Below are 15772 nucleotides of genomic sequence, written 5' to 3'. Positions count from 1 at the left end.
CAAATCCTCTGGAATGATAACACCGAGGAATTTAAAGTTGCTGACCCTCTCCACCTTTGAATCCCTGATGAGGTTTGGCTCATGGACCTTTGATTTCCTCCTCTTGAGGTCAATAATCAGCTTCTTGGTCTTGCTGATACTGAGTGAGAGGTGGTTGTTGTAGCACCACTCAGCCAGATTTTCATTCTCCCTCCTATATGCAGATTCTTTACCGCCATTGAGTCGGCCAGTGATAGTAGTATCAGCAAACTTAAATATGGCATTGGAGCCATACCACTCGTGCCATTAGAAAATATTTACAATAAAAATTGAAAATATGCATTTCTTACAGTAACCTAAATTCATTTTGTATTTCCAGAGTCTGAAGAGTTACCTTCTGTGAACCCATCTAGTGTAGATGATAATGTGGATGATTCTGAAGCAGAAAAAGAATTGAAAACTGATACTAACCAGCAGTTGACACCTTGCAAATCAATTGTATCATCTGCACTGGATGAATATGAATTCAAAGATGATGATGATGAAGATATTGATGAAGAAGAAGAACAAATAAGCAAGCTTGTGGATCAGAAACGGATTCGTAGAAGAGATGGTAAAAAGAGTGTTGTTAAAGAGAACAGCTATTTAACACCACCAAAGCTAGAATTTCAGAAGCCATTTAAAATTAAGAAGCAGAAGTCAGCAAGAGTTCTTGTTTCCTCCAGCTCTGATAGCTCAGATGAAGAACCACATCAAGAGAAAAAGACTTGTCCAACCAGCTCTCTGGAGATTGTTCCAGATAGCAGCAAATCTGATGCAAGGACTAAGAAGGAAAATTTGATCTCTCTGGAACAGAAAGAGAAAGGAAAAGGAAAGAAAAAAGTGAAAAAGCAAAGTAAAAATAAGGAGAACCAGGAGTTCAAAGAGGAGAAGGAAGAAAAGGAAAATGCTAAACTGATGCTTTTCTCCACTTGCTCTGCTTTGGACTCATTAGATCGCTCAAGAGATGAAGATTCATTTAAAAAGTCTTTGAAAGACGATTCTTCAGGTCATCAATTCCACCTTTCAACTGCCAAGTCGCCAAAGCATTCGTGTAGTTTAAATGAAAAAAGAGCCAAGCCTCTTAAACAGGAAAATGCTAAAACTGGTCTATCTTCAGGAGCATCAGAAATAACTTTTCAGTCTGAGGTGGTTCGATTTGATCACCTTACAGATTCTGACTACACTTCTGAGAGTTCCAGCAATAAGTCTTTTAAGTATAGTACGAAGACAAAACATCGCAAGAAGGATCTGAGTATAGAATTTGGTGAAAAGTCTGGACAGAGAAGCAAAGAGGAGGAGACAGGCATATTTGATAACATGGAAGAAGTTTTTAAAAAGACTGACAAGGATGGCAAGGTTATAAAAAAGCATAAGCTAAAGCATAAAGATAAAGAGAAAAACAAAATTAAGAAAGAACATGAAAATGAAAAGGGAAAGCACAGACAAAAGGAAAGTGAGAAGATATATCCTGAGTTTGATAGAGAATACTGGAAAGAGAACTTCTTCAAAAATGATGATACTAATGAAACTTTCAAAGATGAGAATTCAAACATGGCTCTTACAGAAAAACCATTGAAAGATAAGACTGTCATTAAAGAAGATAAAGTATCGAAAGAGAAATATTTTAAGGAAGAGAAGCCTTTCAAGGAGGACAGAGAAAAGGACAAGTCTAAAAAGAATAAAAAGGAAAAGCACTATAAAGAAGAGAAAGAAAAACTTTCAAATCTGGAAGAACGGAAGGAAATTGTGCTTGCAGACAAAGACGATTCACTTTACTCAAGTGTTTTTTTAAAGAAAGAGCATGCAGAATTCTTTGAGAAAGAAAAAGGCACAGATAAAGATAAATCTGATACTCAAGATAAAGAAAAGAAGGAAAACAAGGAGAAAAGTGAAAAAAAGTCCCCAACTAAAGAGAGAGACTTGGAAAGGTTAGAGAGAAAATATTTTGACAGAGAGAAGAAAGTGAAACACGAGAATAGGTCAGAGAAAGAGAAATCAGAGTCTCATGAAAAATTACAGGAAAAATCTTTGAGTAAATTACAAGAGATTGGGGAAAGGACAAAAGAAAAAGATCGATCTGGGAGCTTGTATTCCACTTCAGAAAAAGTCCACCGTGAAAATGATAAATTGAAGAATGTATTCTCTGTCAAAAAACTTGAGGAAAAAGAAAAGAGCAAGGAAAAATTGGATAAAAAACATGAGAGAGAAAAAATAGAAAGGGAGCGTCATTCCAGTGGTATAAAAGACAAAGTGGAAAAAGAGAAGCATGCTAATGAGAAGAAGGCTAAGTTTTCAGAAAAAGATTCACAGGATAACATTCTAAGTAAAGCAGACAAAGTTAAAGTAAAGGAAAAAGAGAAAGACATAGAAAAAGAGAAGAAGAAAGAGAAATCAAGGGAGAGAGAGGGTGACCCTGTGACAAACTCAAAGCATTTGCATGATGAGAAAAAACGCAGCACAATTGAGAGTAGCAAAGGATATCATGATAAGTTATGTTTTTCAAAGGATAAAAGTAAAGAGGATTTCCCTAAAACTCCTGAAACAAAAGAAAGAGAAAAGAAGGAAAAAGACAGACAAAAAGACAAAGTACCAGTGAATGCTTCTGTTAAAGCAAAACTCAAAGAGCCAGAAGCTGACAAACTGAAATCTAAAGATCCTAGTGCCACAAAGGACATGCGACCAAAAGAGAAGCGACTAGTAAATGATGACCTAATGCAAACCAGTTTTGAAAGAATGCTAAGTCTCAAGGATCTGGAGATTGAGCAATGGCACAAGAAACATAAAGAGAAGATAAAAATGAAAGAAAAGGAAAGGCAAAGGCATCGATCTGGCATTGACCTCTCAAAAATAAAAGAACGTGAGAAATTGAAGAGTTCATCGACAAGCAAAGAACTTACTAGATCTAAAAGCTCAGATCCATCAGAGATGCATTTAAAAGACAAGCAGCTGAAAGATGTTAACAGTGTGAAATCACTGACCAATGATACAAAACAAAATTTACCAGAAACTCCAAGACCTCTCTTGAGTTGTGAAGGTAATTTAACTGCATCCCCCAGACAAGAGCGTGATCGTATGGGACTTACTTCAAGATCAATATCAATGATTTCTGTTGCAAGTTCAGAAGATTCATGCCAGACCTCAGCTGTAGCAACACCACGGCCTTTAACTGATTATGATTCAGATTTCACCATTGAGGGTTCTGAATCTCAGTCTTCCTTTTCACAGTCTGTATTTCTCTCCAGTGCCAAATCACCTGCTGTATATGACCGAGACTCTGATGTTTTGACTGATTTACCAGATCGACTTAAGTCACCACATTCCAGTAAACTTCCAGGATCTTATCTACGGTCAGTATCTGCTGACAACGCTAGATGTGAGAATGAATGCCGGTCTGTAGGTGATGTTCGGAGATGCAGTATACCAGTTGTTGCAAATGACCATGATAAACAGTTCCACAAGCAACTAGAAGTTAACCTGCCCCTCTCAAGTGAAAAACAATATAGTTTTTCACCAACAGTACAAAGCCAGGTCTGTACCTCTCCACGATCAGAACCACTTCCAGACAGTGGCCCTGAAGAGGCTGCATGTAATAGTACTTCGTGTTTACAGTCTCCTGCTGTCATTGTACCAAACGACACTAATTATTTATCACAGGATACAAATCCCAGCAGCATAATCGTGCAAAGTACTTCTCAGCAGATGCCTATGGTACAGCCACAACTAAACTGTTTGATTAGTGACATTCAGCCAGAAAAACCAATGGAAATATCATATGATAGGCTTGATATTCCTTCACACAGTAATAATGATGGTTATACAACTACAGCAGCTTGCGAGAAAAACACATTTAACCCTTTACCACATGTTCCACAAGAGTGGAGTTGTACAGAGCAGACAACATCAGAACCAGCATCCAAGTCTCCACAAAGGCTTTGCAGTGAGTCTTCCCAGGCCGTAAATCTCCTTGAAACACCATCTTATTTTTCACCTACGCATTCATCCAATTCTTCTTGTACACGTTCACCGTTAGACAGTGATAGTGCCCCTCGAGTACTCTTCTGGCCAAAATGTGGCGGAACTCAAGAAGAATCATCACAAATTCAAACCTTGCAAGATATTGATCAGAGTTCCACTTCATGCAAACCTCACTCAGAATCTTCAGGAATGGCTGATGAAAAGGATGGTAAATATCCTCTTGATGTAAATTCTGATCTTATAAATCAAAAGGCTCTAGAAGATCCTTCAAATGATTTCAAACCAAGTGAACTCCAAGGCTTGGAAGAAAACTCCTCCACACCATCTGCAGCATTACCAGATGGCAGCAGCGTTAATGAAAATCTTGTGGACCATACAAGGACTGTACAGAGTTTATTAATTGAAGAGAAGATGGAAGGTGCAAAAAGTACAATTTTAGGCAGTCATGAACCAGCTTGTAATCAGGAGAGCTCACAATTAGAGACACTGTCAGTAACATCCATTGATGAAATGCAGTCAGAGCCAAAAGAAGAACTGCCCGAAGCAACATCTTCCATAGAACATGTACACACACCTCCAGTTATTGACCAATCTCAGTCTTTGGAAAGTAAAGCTCAGGACCAAGATTCCTCACTAGATATGGAAGTTTCCCAACATTTCACAACTGCTGGTCAGGACCCTGTAATGATGCATGAAGCAGCACTGGATGAACAAAAGCCATCCGCTGAATCAACAAAGGAGGAGTCAGAAGACCGAATGGAAACTGACCGCACAGAGCATGATATTCCTCAAAGGATTACTCGCAACAGAGCAAATATATTAGCCAATCAAAGCAAACAGTCTGTTGTCAACTGTGCACAGATCTCTGATAAAGATACAGAATCTGCCACTCCTGTGAAAAGTAAATCGAAGTTATCAGAGGAGGAGGAAGGCCAAGTACATCACCCACATAAACGCAAGTTGTCACGTGTTCCACATCCAACACAAGTGAAATCTACTCTGCAGCAAGCTAAGGAAAAAACACAACAGTCACTGGCTGCCATTGTAGATTCTTTAAAATTAGAGGAGATTCAACCTTACCATTCGGAAAAGGCAAACCCTTACTACGAGTATCTCCACATAAGAAAGAAAATAGAAGAGAAGCGTAAAGTGCTATGTAGTGTCACTCCACAAGCACCACAGTTTTATGATGAATTTGTTACATTTACTGGATCATACCTGCTGGACGGAAACCCCTTGAGCAAACTTTGTATACCAACTGTAAGTGTTATCATTCGAAATAATTGCTTTGACTTCATTATTCCATGTGATATAGCCTTACATTCAGTTTGTGTTGACTATAACAATTTGCTTCAATTATTTATTCAAGAGAGAGAATTAAGTATATTATAGTAGTGCACAATTTAGTTCTTAATTGATTATTTGCATTCACCGTTCAGATCAGGCAGCTTATGTACATCCAGTCTTTCCTGGCTGTCAGTTTTTTGCCCCATCTATTGTCTCCACCCCTCCTCTAATATTTTGTCTGAATCCCCTTCCTCAGCAAACTTCAGTGAGCTGATGCATGAGTCTGTATGTTAACCATCTCATCCTTAACAATCTCCTGTGCTTCTTGCAGTTTTCCACAAAGTGTTTGAATTAATTTTACACTAGTTAAATTATTTCACCTCAGTGAAGTTGGCCTTCTTCCGGATTAGACATTCTAGTTTAAATTGAACCGTGATCTTCTCCATTGCTTATGTAAATTTTATGCAACAGTGGTCATTCTTACCAATATGCTTTCCCACAGACACTTGATTATTGGGTCCCATCTCCAAATCTACCTTTGCTCTCTTCCTCCTCCCTGATACACGGAGAATCTATTGATTGAAGAAATTCTCTTAACACATTTCAGAAATTCCTGTTCCTTCCCCCTCCCCACTTTATTCTAACATGATATTGATTAATTTTTAGGTAGTTAAGGTTGCCCAGTATCAGCAGTGTAATTCTTGCCCATCTTTGTAAACTCCCTACAGATATCCATATTGGTATTGGTTTATTATTGTCACATGTACCAAGATACAGTGAAAAGTTTGTCGTGCATGCTGTTCCTTTCACACTATGGAGATTTATGGAACATCCCAGAAACACATTGGAGCATTATTTGTCATAACTCTTTCCTAGCCACCTCAAGGATGCCACCTATTCCTATACCTTCTTCCTATTTAAATGTCTTCCCAAATCGGCACTATCCTGTCACATTCCTTTTGCCTTCCGTATATTTCTTATCACTTTTTAATCCAGGAATATTGTTCCCGGTTTTGTCCCTTCTTGATCTGTTTTGTTATTGTTTTACATTTTTTTAATTCTCAGAAGGCTATTTGTATTTATAGCTTACCAATTCCATTCATCACACTTAGTTTACATTCTAAATCTTTGTATTCTGTACTAGGCTACTACAGTGTAATATGGTGCTTGTACTTTCTCTGATACATCCCATCTTATTCTTCTACTTCTGTAAACCAGTGCCTATCCCCGGCTAAAAACTTCCACATCTGCATGCTAACGTGTCTTGGATCCCAGGGTATATACATCAATTATATGATAGATGTCCATAGCAACACCTTCTCGTCGGTGCCCCCCGTTTCCACCGAGCTTGGTACGTCATAGCACGACCGAGTGTCCAGCGGTATGACTGGATGGTTAGGCTGAGCTCGTTAACCTTGGTTGGCAGCCAGTCTAAGAGAAGGACAACTCTGAATCCAAACCCGATGAGGTGGGGCTCGTTAGCCTTGTCAGGCCATCCACCAAGGAGAAGGACACTCCGACGTAAATCCTACGACCTGAGAACCTCGCTGTCACCGGCCCAGCTTGCTAGGCTATGGCATATGAACCCCGGGTGTAAAGGGTGGGGCCAGTACCGCGCACACTGCACTCCACCTAAAATACCATTGCACAGGCCGAAGGACACGCCCATGTTGTGCGCAGCCCCCTTCCTAAATCTTCGTTCGCGAAGCCAAGCCATGATGATGATATAGAAGATACTGTTACATTGGGCAAGCTGGATAATGAAGTTTAGAATAAGTGTGCATTTTTGATGTTTGCATTGAAATTTATGTTTTATCAGCTGTGGGAGAAAAGTAATAGGAATCTGTGATCACATTTGATTAAATTGGTCAATTTGGTGCACCTGGTAAAGCTGCTGCATCATTGCTCCAGTCACCCCATGTTCAATCTTGACCTCGGGTGCTGTCTTTCTGGAGTTCAAACATCTTCTTTGTGACTGTGTTGATTTCCTCTAGGCAATCAGTTTTCTTCCCAAATTCCAAAAGGTACTTGGGGTGACAGATTATTTGGCCAATGCAAAAACTGTATATACTGTAAGTGAGTGGTAGAATCTAAGGGAAATTGATGGGAATGTGAGGGTGAATAAAACATGGGGATTGGTATAAATGATTGTCAATGCAGACTCATTGGACCAAGAGGCCTTTTATCCATTCTACTGTATATGTCACTGTGACTTGAACTGAACCAGTAGGAACTGATAATGTAGTTTTTAAATTTGTATGGATATTAATTACTATGGCTTTTTATTTAAAGATAACTCCTCCTCCATCATTGTCTGAAGCACTGAAAGAACTCTTCAGACAACAGGAAGTTATTCGAATGAAGCTTCGATTACAGCATAGTATTGAACGGGTACTGTTTTTGTTCTAAAAGATTCTTTGAACTTTAAATGCGTTTAGTATTTTAGAACCTATATAAAGGATGCCCTAGAAATTGTATCCTTAAAATTTAAAACACTTTCTGGAAAACATGGTAACATGGCACACCTTGCCACGATGTTTTGAATTTTGAACTTGGTAAGTGAGATGAGCAACAGACCTGTGAATTCAATAAACTGGATTTTTTTTTGTTTGGTAGCTGCTCATTTCACTTGCTGATAGACTATTCTTGTGAGGTTGGAATTGGAATTTATGATTAGAAAACATTTTGGCACACTGCCCTCTACAGGGCATCTACAAATAGTATGAATAAGATGTCTCTCCTTACCTCCAATCACGTTTACAGAATCATTCATACACTGTGCAGAATCTGCATCAAACAGCTTCTACTTCAAAAGTTAAATAAAAAGGGAGAAAGAAAGATGGACTTGAGAAGTAAAAGAGATTATAATACTATTATATTTTCTTTAATTATAATCAAAAGCAACTCCATACTTGTTATCTTTCAAAGCTAAAAAATTGACAGTAATGTTAATATTTACCATGGTCTTCCAATTTACTTACACTGGAATGGACACACCCTTGTATTTTTGTAAATCAAAGCCTGCAGGTGCTGGAAATCTGAAATAAGAACAAAAATTATTGGAAATGTATGTCAAGAACCACCAGATAACCAGGGAGAGGGTAGGACTGTTAAAGGATAAAGGAGGGAACTTGTGTTTAAGATGTGGCTAAGATCCTAAGTAAATACTTTGTGTCTTTATTTACCAGAGGGAGAGTGGAAAATGGCAAAATCAGAGTGGAGCATGCTAAAATGCTAGGGGATTTCAAGATTAGAAGAGAGGTAGTGGTTAAGTTCCCAAGGCCCAGTGAGATGTAATTCAAAATATAGACAGAGGTAAGAGATGAGATGCCAGGACATTGACCAACATCTTTATATCTTCACTGGCCACAATTTTAGTGCCAAAAGACTGGTGTGTAGCTAATTTCCTTTGTTTGAGAAAGGAAATAAGGATAATCCTGGAAATTATAGGCCAGGAAATCAAACATCACTGGTAGAGAAACAAATGAGAAGGATTCTTACGGATAGGATTTATGAGATTTGGAGAAGCATGGCCTAATTAGGGATGGTCAGTGTGGTTTTATGAGGGACGTGTGATGAGTTTTTCAAGGAGGTGATGAATGTGATTGTGGACCTCTGCTGTTTGTCATACGTGTAAATGATTTGGATGAAATTGTGGTAGGTTGTATAGCTAAGTATGTAGGTGACACAAATATTGCTGTGGTTGTAAATTGCTTAGAATATATCCAAACGATACAGCGGGATGTAGATCAGTTGAAGGTACAGAGGGAGAAATGGCAGGTGGAGTTTAATCTGAGCACAGGTAAAGAGCTGCACTTTGGCAGATACAACATAAAGGGAAAGTACACTGTAGATGGCAGGATCCTTAATGGCATTGATAAATAAAGTGATCTTAGGGTCCAAGTATGTGGCTCCCTGAAAGTGACTGTACAGGTTGGTAGGTTAGTATAAAGAAAGCATATGGCATGCTTGCTTTCATTAGTCGAGGTGTTGAGCTCAAGAACGAGGAAGTTATGTAACAGCTGTATAAAACTCTAGTTAGGCCATATTTAGAGTATGCTTTCAATTTTAGTTTCCTCATTATAGAAAGATGATGGAGGTTCTGGAGGAGGTTTACCAGAATTCCAATCCTGATGAAGGGTCTTGGCCCGAAATGTTCGACTGTTTATTTCCTTCCATAGATGCTGCCTGGCTTGGAAGACGTGCCATGAGGAGAGGTTGGACAAGCTGGGGTTGATTTTCTAAAGTGGCAGAAGCTGTGGGGAGATTTGATAGAGATTTATAAAATTATGTGAAGCTTAGATTGACAGCTAGTATTTTTTCCAGCCTTTTAATACCTAGTACAGGAGGTTATGTATTTTAAGGTGAGAGGAGGAAAGTATGGAGGAGATGTGGAAGGCAAGTTTTGTTTTACAGGTTCAAGGGGGCCTGAAATACACAGCTGGTCTGGTGGTAAGAGTTGGATAGCAGAGAAGCATTTAAGAGACTTTTATGTTGGCACGTGAGTATGCAGAGAAGGGAGGGATAAGGTCAATGTGCAGGGAAGAGGGATTAGATTAGGAGTTATTGGTTTAATTAGTTTGCCATAATATTGTGCTTGTTTTGTACTCTACTATTCTATGCATGTTAGGCAGCATTTTTTATAAAACAAACAAGCGTAACTTTGTTTTTCTTAGTTTTGGTATGTTTTGGTGATAAATAACCATGTAAATACGTCCATCATCAGCTGTAAATTTGCCGTTGCCAGCTCATTGACAAAATGTGTCAAGGACATGCTGATATAGTCAGCCTTTGGCGGAACAGAGGAATTCAGAAAGCAACTTTCTGATGTGATGTCTGTCAAAAATATGTGCCACAGCTTTGATTTCTACCTTGAACAATTATCAGAAGATGGTGTTCAAAAGCACTAAGAATTGACATCTTTACTTTGTTTAAAAAGTTGTAAACAAGTTCTGTTGCTTAATACTGAAATTAGTTGAAGTTACATAATCTCTCCTTTGATGATCTTTTTGGAGAGACCAACTTGCTTTTTTTTAAATGTATTCTTTGTATTTCTTTCAGGAAAAGCTTATTATGTCAAATGAGCAAGAGGTTCTAAGAGTACATTACCGTGCAGCAAGGACACTAGCAAATCAGACTTTGCCTTTTAGTGCCTGTACTGTGCTTCTAGATGCAGAAGTTTACAACATGCCTCAGGAGCCTCAGGTGAGAAGGAAATTAGACTTTGAAGATCTACATGGGGAAAACGTTATCTTTATATGAATTAGTATTATAAAAGAGAAATTGGGCTAATCATCTGCCAAGATATGTATAGATCTTTCAATAGATATGACTGTGGTCAGGTTATTCCCAAAAAACAAGGCTGCAAAAGATCCTGCCACTCAAGAGTATTGTCTCTGCATACTCGCACTGTGCTCGTGGACTGCATGATGTTCATTAAGATTGTACACATTTCTACAGACCTCCCAGCTCAAGCTGGGAGATCCATCAGCTGAAGCAGCACAAGGTTAACCAGATGATAGTAAAGCAGAGCCAATGAAATGAATGGAGAAATCCAGTCCTGCCGAAGGGTCTCGGCCCAAAATGTTGACTGTACTCTTTTCCATAGATGCTGCCTGGCCTGCTGAGTTCCCCCAGTATTTTGTGTGTGTTTTGCTTGAATTTTCCAGCATTTGCACATTTTCTCTTGTTTGTGAGAATCCATTGCCAGAGAAAGGTTAGATTATTTGACTTCATTAAGCTAATTAGATGCATGCTTTTTAACCTTTCTGTTTTATAATTCTTTTCAAAATTTATATTTTTTGCTAAGTTTTGAGCAAGTTTTGAATACCTAAAAACATCAAGGACATTTACAAATATTTGTTGATCAGCTTTCACTGATCTAAGTCTGGACAAGGAATGCCACCTACTGTCAATGCCTTGTCAGCACCCAGAGAGGTAATATACTAATTGGCTGGGAAACATGGCCTTCCAGTGAGATTGCAACTTGGACAAGGCTAAAAGACCAACAAAGGCAACCAGCAGTCTCAGGGCAGCAAAAGATTGGCCCCAGTGTTTTGACTAAATGTTCTCTTCTCAAAGTTGTTTCTGAAGTTATAAAATCTTTGCTTCAGGGTGATGAAAACAAAACATCGGTGAGGGATCGATTCAATGCACGCCAGTTTATGTCCTGGTTGCAAGATGTGGATGATAAGTTTGACAAATTGAAGGTAAGCTTCCTTGAGGAAATTTTTAAAATATGGTATAATACATATAAGAATGAAATGCTATAAGCTATTCATAATACTCTGTAAAGAGAGTAATAAAATCCTGCTTAATAATTTTAGGAGCTCCTGACCATGAGAGTTTCATCTGTAAGGTTAGCGCTGCATTTTCAGGGAAAAAGACAGAGGTAAACCTGGAAGCTTTGAACATATAAGGGCACTCCCCAATTTGGTACATTGAATGTGATATTGTTCATCTATCTAGTCAACAACTCCATCGAAGCTTAACTGTTACGTTCAACCTCTTTACACATTCTTCCTTTCATATCCGATGATTCTGGGGGGGGGATTACAAATGTTTTTAAATCACTTTATTGTTTGAAGTCACTTCAAAAATGTACTTAATATTTGATTGCAGAGATTGGACAAATGGATATGTGATGCAATCTATTTAGGGATATGACATCTGAACTAACCCAACTAAAAATCTGGAAGTACTGAATTAAAGACACAAAATGCTATTTCCAGGAGCAAAGATGCCTGAAATGAAGAAAAAGTACTGAAATGCACAGCAGCTATTGATAAAATATTATAAACCCCAAAATATTATCCTGATTCTCTCTCCACAGAATCCCCCCATCTCGTGAATATTTCTGGCATTTTCTGCTTTTATTCCACACTAAAATAATCTTCTCTCTAGAAGTTTGAAAACAAATTGTATAAATAAAGTATTGGGTGAGGTCTTTAGTACTGCAAGTCATTTTTATCTTGTATTAATGTATTTCTTAATTCATTACAGACATGCCTTCTCATGAGACAACAGCATGAAGCTGCAGCAATGAATGCTGTGCAAAGACTGGAGTGGCAGCTTAAACTACAAGAGCTTGATCCTTCTTCACACAAATCTTTGAGTATCTTTGAAATTCCTGAGTTTTACATCCCTCTTGTTGATGTTAATGATGACTTTGACTTAACACCAATATGATTGTGCATCTGTTCAGGTGGTTTTAAGCTAGTGCTTAATGATATAGTTAGTCACTGCTGAATGATACAGGACAGTTACAAATAGGCTTGTGTATTTGGCTTTGGAGCACTTGGAAGAAAAGTGAGGAATTGAGGATATGGGTGTGTGTGGTAAAGAAGGTGCAGTACCATTCCTGCATAATGATGTGAAATTCAGCACTAACGCACTGTGACTTCCCATCACTGTTTACCAGTAACCACTACTGTCTTTCAGTAGTTCAACAGTTGTAGCTGACAAATAGATATTCCCTCTTAATATCTGCCTGTACTTTAAAGTTTACAAAATGGGGGCATTTGCTATATTATGTTCGTACCAGCAGCGCTGGCAGCTGCAAGGTGACAGGGGCAAAGATACTCTGTCCCCAAGAAGGAGTTCATGGTACAGTAGAACCTCACCTTTGCACTCACAGCTGGAGTGCTGCCTCATTTAAAATATTATACATTGGCTCCTAATATCTATGCTTTTCATCTTCCAAGTATAGGGATCTGTTTCTGGGTAACATTCTAATAAGAACCTAAATCTATCTATCTAAATTACCATTCTCTTCATTGCTGTATCTATTCCACTCCATTCAAAACAGAAACTACTGCATCAAGAGGCACTTGCTGGTTTTGTCAATGTTTCAAGAATTAATGGTATTTAAAAGAAAAATTCTGTTTACATGTCTGCACTTTTTTAAATTTAATCACCTTATTGTTTTGAGCACTTCAGATTCCTTTCATCAATTTAGTTTAAAAACATTTCACAGGATTCATAAACCTAGTGTTCATCTCTAAGGGTTATATAGATACATCCGAAGAAATCTTGAGTGTGGGAAGTCAAATCTTAATTTGTCTTCCTATGAATTCTCTCATATCGCAAGTCTCTGGGAGTAAATGATGTATTAGAGTATATCTTTGGATCAGCCAGCATTGTTGAGAAGCATCCAGGCTCTTAAATTTGGAGAATTCAAACCAACAAAAATATTAAAAATGGGGCGGTGGTAGGACTGTAGAATCTTTGCAGCCCAGTGGATTATATTGGACTCATCTTTCTTAAGCTAGCTGCTCTGAGTATATGCTTATTATTTGTTATGTTCATCAGGTCTCTTTGGAGATGGCTTGATAATTTAAAGCAAAACATTCTCCAGTGCTATTCTATATTTTGCTCTGCTGCTGCCAAATTATTCAGTATCACACTGCTTTATCCATGTACCCACAAATTTAGAGCTTCTGTAAGTAGCTTATTCCACTTTTTTCTCTCTCCCTCATTTCCATGTGATTCTCATGTGTCCTAACTCTAAGCTACTCTCTGGAGTGTTGTATGTTATAGCTAGGCTCTATTACATTTCCACATGAGCAGTTGATCATTATTAAATACACCTTGGGCCTTTTATTCTTTTACTGCCGTAAGGAGGCAAGCACTGTACTCTGAATAATTTGAATTTTAAAAAGAATAGACAAATTAGTTTAAAACAAAATTAGTCCCATCATTTTTACTTCAGTTACCAGTTCTGATCCTAGATACTGTACAGAATGTTTTTGTTTTTGGGGATGGGGGGGGAAATTCTGCACAGATGTATTATTTTGTCTTTTTTTAAAAAAATAAGTTATTTTATACATATCATTGCGCAGATGTAAATAACATTGTATTTAACAATATTGTTTAAAATATGTATAAAGGAAATTATATAGTTATTTTGATTGTATAGCCCATTAATTGTCTAATGTTTCACTGGACCAAAGTTGCAATTGATAGTTGGTTTTATATTGATTGTAATGTGCTGTGGTTTGACCTTGTTTGTTAGGGCATGTGTTTGGTTTGCTTTTTACATTGCAGCAACTGTTCGAGATCACAATTATGATGCAATGCATGTGTTACCAGGCTATCTTGTGTCCTGTTCTCCTCCTTCCCCTCTCCTCACAACCCGAAGAAAAATCTGCAGCAGAACCTATTTTTTCAGCACAAATGCTTTTTGAATTATAGTTCTAAAAGTGTAAATTGTTTATTTTAATATTTACCTGTTGATTAATATGTAAATACATGTAAATATGTTGTTAAATAAATTTTAATGGTCATGTTAATTAAATAGAGTTGCATCAATGGCTGTTCAAATGGAATGGGATTTGTTTCATTGTCTTTCATTGTCTGCTTTTGAACCACAGATAACATTTCTATTTGTTTTAGTGGGAAGAACACTATTTTTAACTGCACTTAAATTGGGAGAGCTAACATTCATTAATGATCGTCACTTAGGTTTGATGGACCTAAAAGTATTTTCTTGTGTTGAACTTTGTTCTGTAATGATAATCCTTACCTAATAAATAAAATTTGTTTTCCATAGAAATTGCACAGAATTTGCATAGAATTTAAGATAGTAACAATTATTTGATCCCACCATTGATGGTATTAGAAACACAACACTAGGCATCACCTGTAAAAGAAGAACTGATAGTAAATCTTTCAGGTTGATGACCTACTGACAATGAGTTTCTGTTTTCATTTCAGATATTAGCATTCACTTATTTTTGCTATTTCAGTCTTTTTTATGATTCTTTTATACCAGCAGTAGCTCTGGTGTCAGGTACCTGTTCTTTCTAGACATTTCATTCTATCTATCAAACCCTTTCATCTATTTAACCATTTTTCATGTTCCATTTAAGACCCAAGTGCTATGGGCATTTTCTTGCATTTTATTTTGGATTATTTTTGTTTTTTTATTGAAATCTGATGGAATATATTTATCAATGCCAATTAATTTTTCCCTACTTGACAATATTTCTGTTTAAATAATAGGCTTGCGATGTACTAAGAGCGCAGTGTGTTTGTGCAGTTATCTTCCTGATGGGGCTGTAATCTGAAACAAAATTCGCATCTGCCAACTTTCCATTCTATTCATTATTGAAGTAAATGTGATTGTACTGCAGGAGCTTCTAATTCTATCGGCCTTTTCTGATGTCAAATCCTCTCCCCCCCCCACCCCTCACACCCCACACCCCAAGTTTGGATATTATTTATTTAGAGATACAGCGTGGAACAGCTCCTTCCAGCCCTACGAGCTGCACTGCCCAGTAACCTGCTTATTTAACCCTAGTCTAATCACAGGACAACTTATAATAACCAATTAACCTACTAACCATATACGTTGGATATTCCCAAGTTTCCCCAACAATTCCACTCTGGTCAACCCTGTTCTGCCCACTTAATACAGTCATTTGTAGGAGCAGATAAAGAAAAATGGTTTTACTTCCAAGAACAGTTGATAGCAATTTTGATGTGAGGT

At 37.7% G+C, this 15772-nt stretch overlaps 1 protein-coding gene across 4 annotated transcripts in view; it reads left to right on the top strand.

The window, feature by feature from the left end:
- ankrd12 (ankyrin repeat domain 12) overlaps positions 1 to 14822 on the top strand; it is a 220906-nt gene extending 206084 nt beyond the window's left edge. For all 4 annotated transcript variants that reach the window (XM_072259029.1, XM_072259046.1, XM_072259019.1 and 1 more), the window contains exons 9-13: positions 359 to 5256; positions 7576 to 7674; positions 10345 to 10488; positions 11397 to 11492; positions 12286 to 14822. In XM_072259029.1, the coding sequence (XP_072115130.1) occupies positions 359 to 5256; positions 7576 to 7674; positions 10345 to 10488; positions 11397 to 11492; positions 12286 to 12471 (5423 nt within the window). In that variant the 3' untranslated portion in view covers positions 12472 to 14822. The remainder of the gene's footprint in view (positions 1 to 358; positions 5257 to 7575; positions 7675 to 10344; positions 10489 to 11396; positions 11493 to 12285) is intronic.
- Positions 14823 to 15772: the final 950 nt, after the last annotated feature.

The sequence above is a fragment of the Mobula birostris genome, chromosome 1 (genome assembly GCF_030028105.1).
Source record: "Mobula birostris isolate sMobBir1 chromosome 1, sMobBir1.hap1, whole genome shotgun sequence".
Lineage (NCBI taxonomy): Eukaryota > Metazoa > Chordata > Chondrichthyes > Myliobatiformes > Myliobatidae > Mobula > Mobula birostris.
The sequence above is the reverse complement of the archived record's forward strand: the minus strand, read 5'-3'. Positions and strand labels throughout refer to the sequence as shown.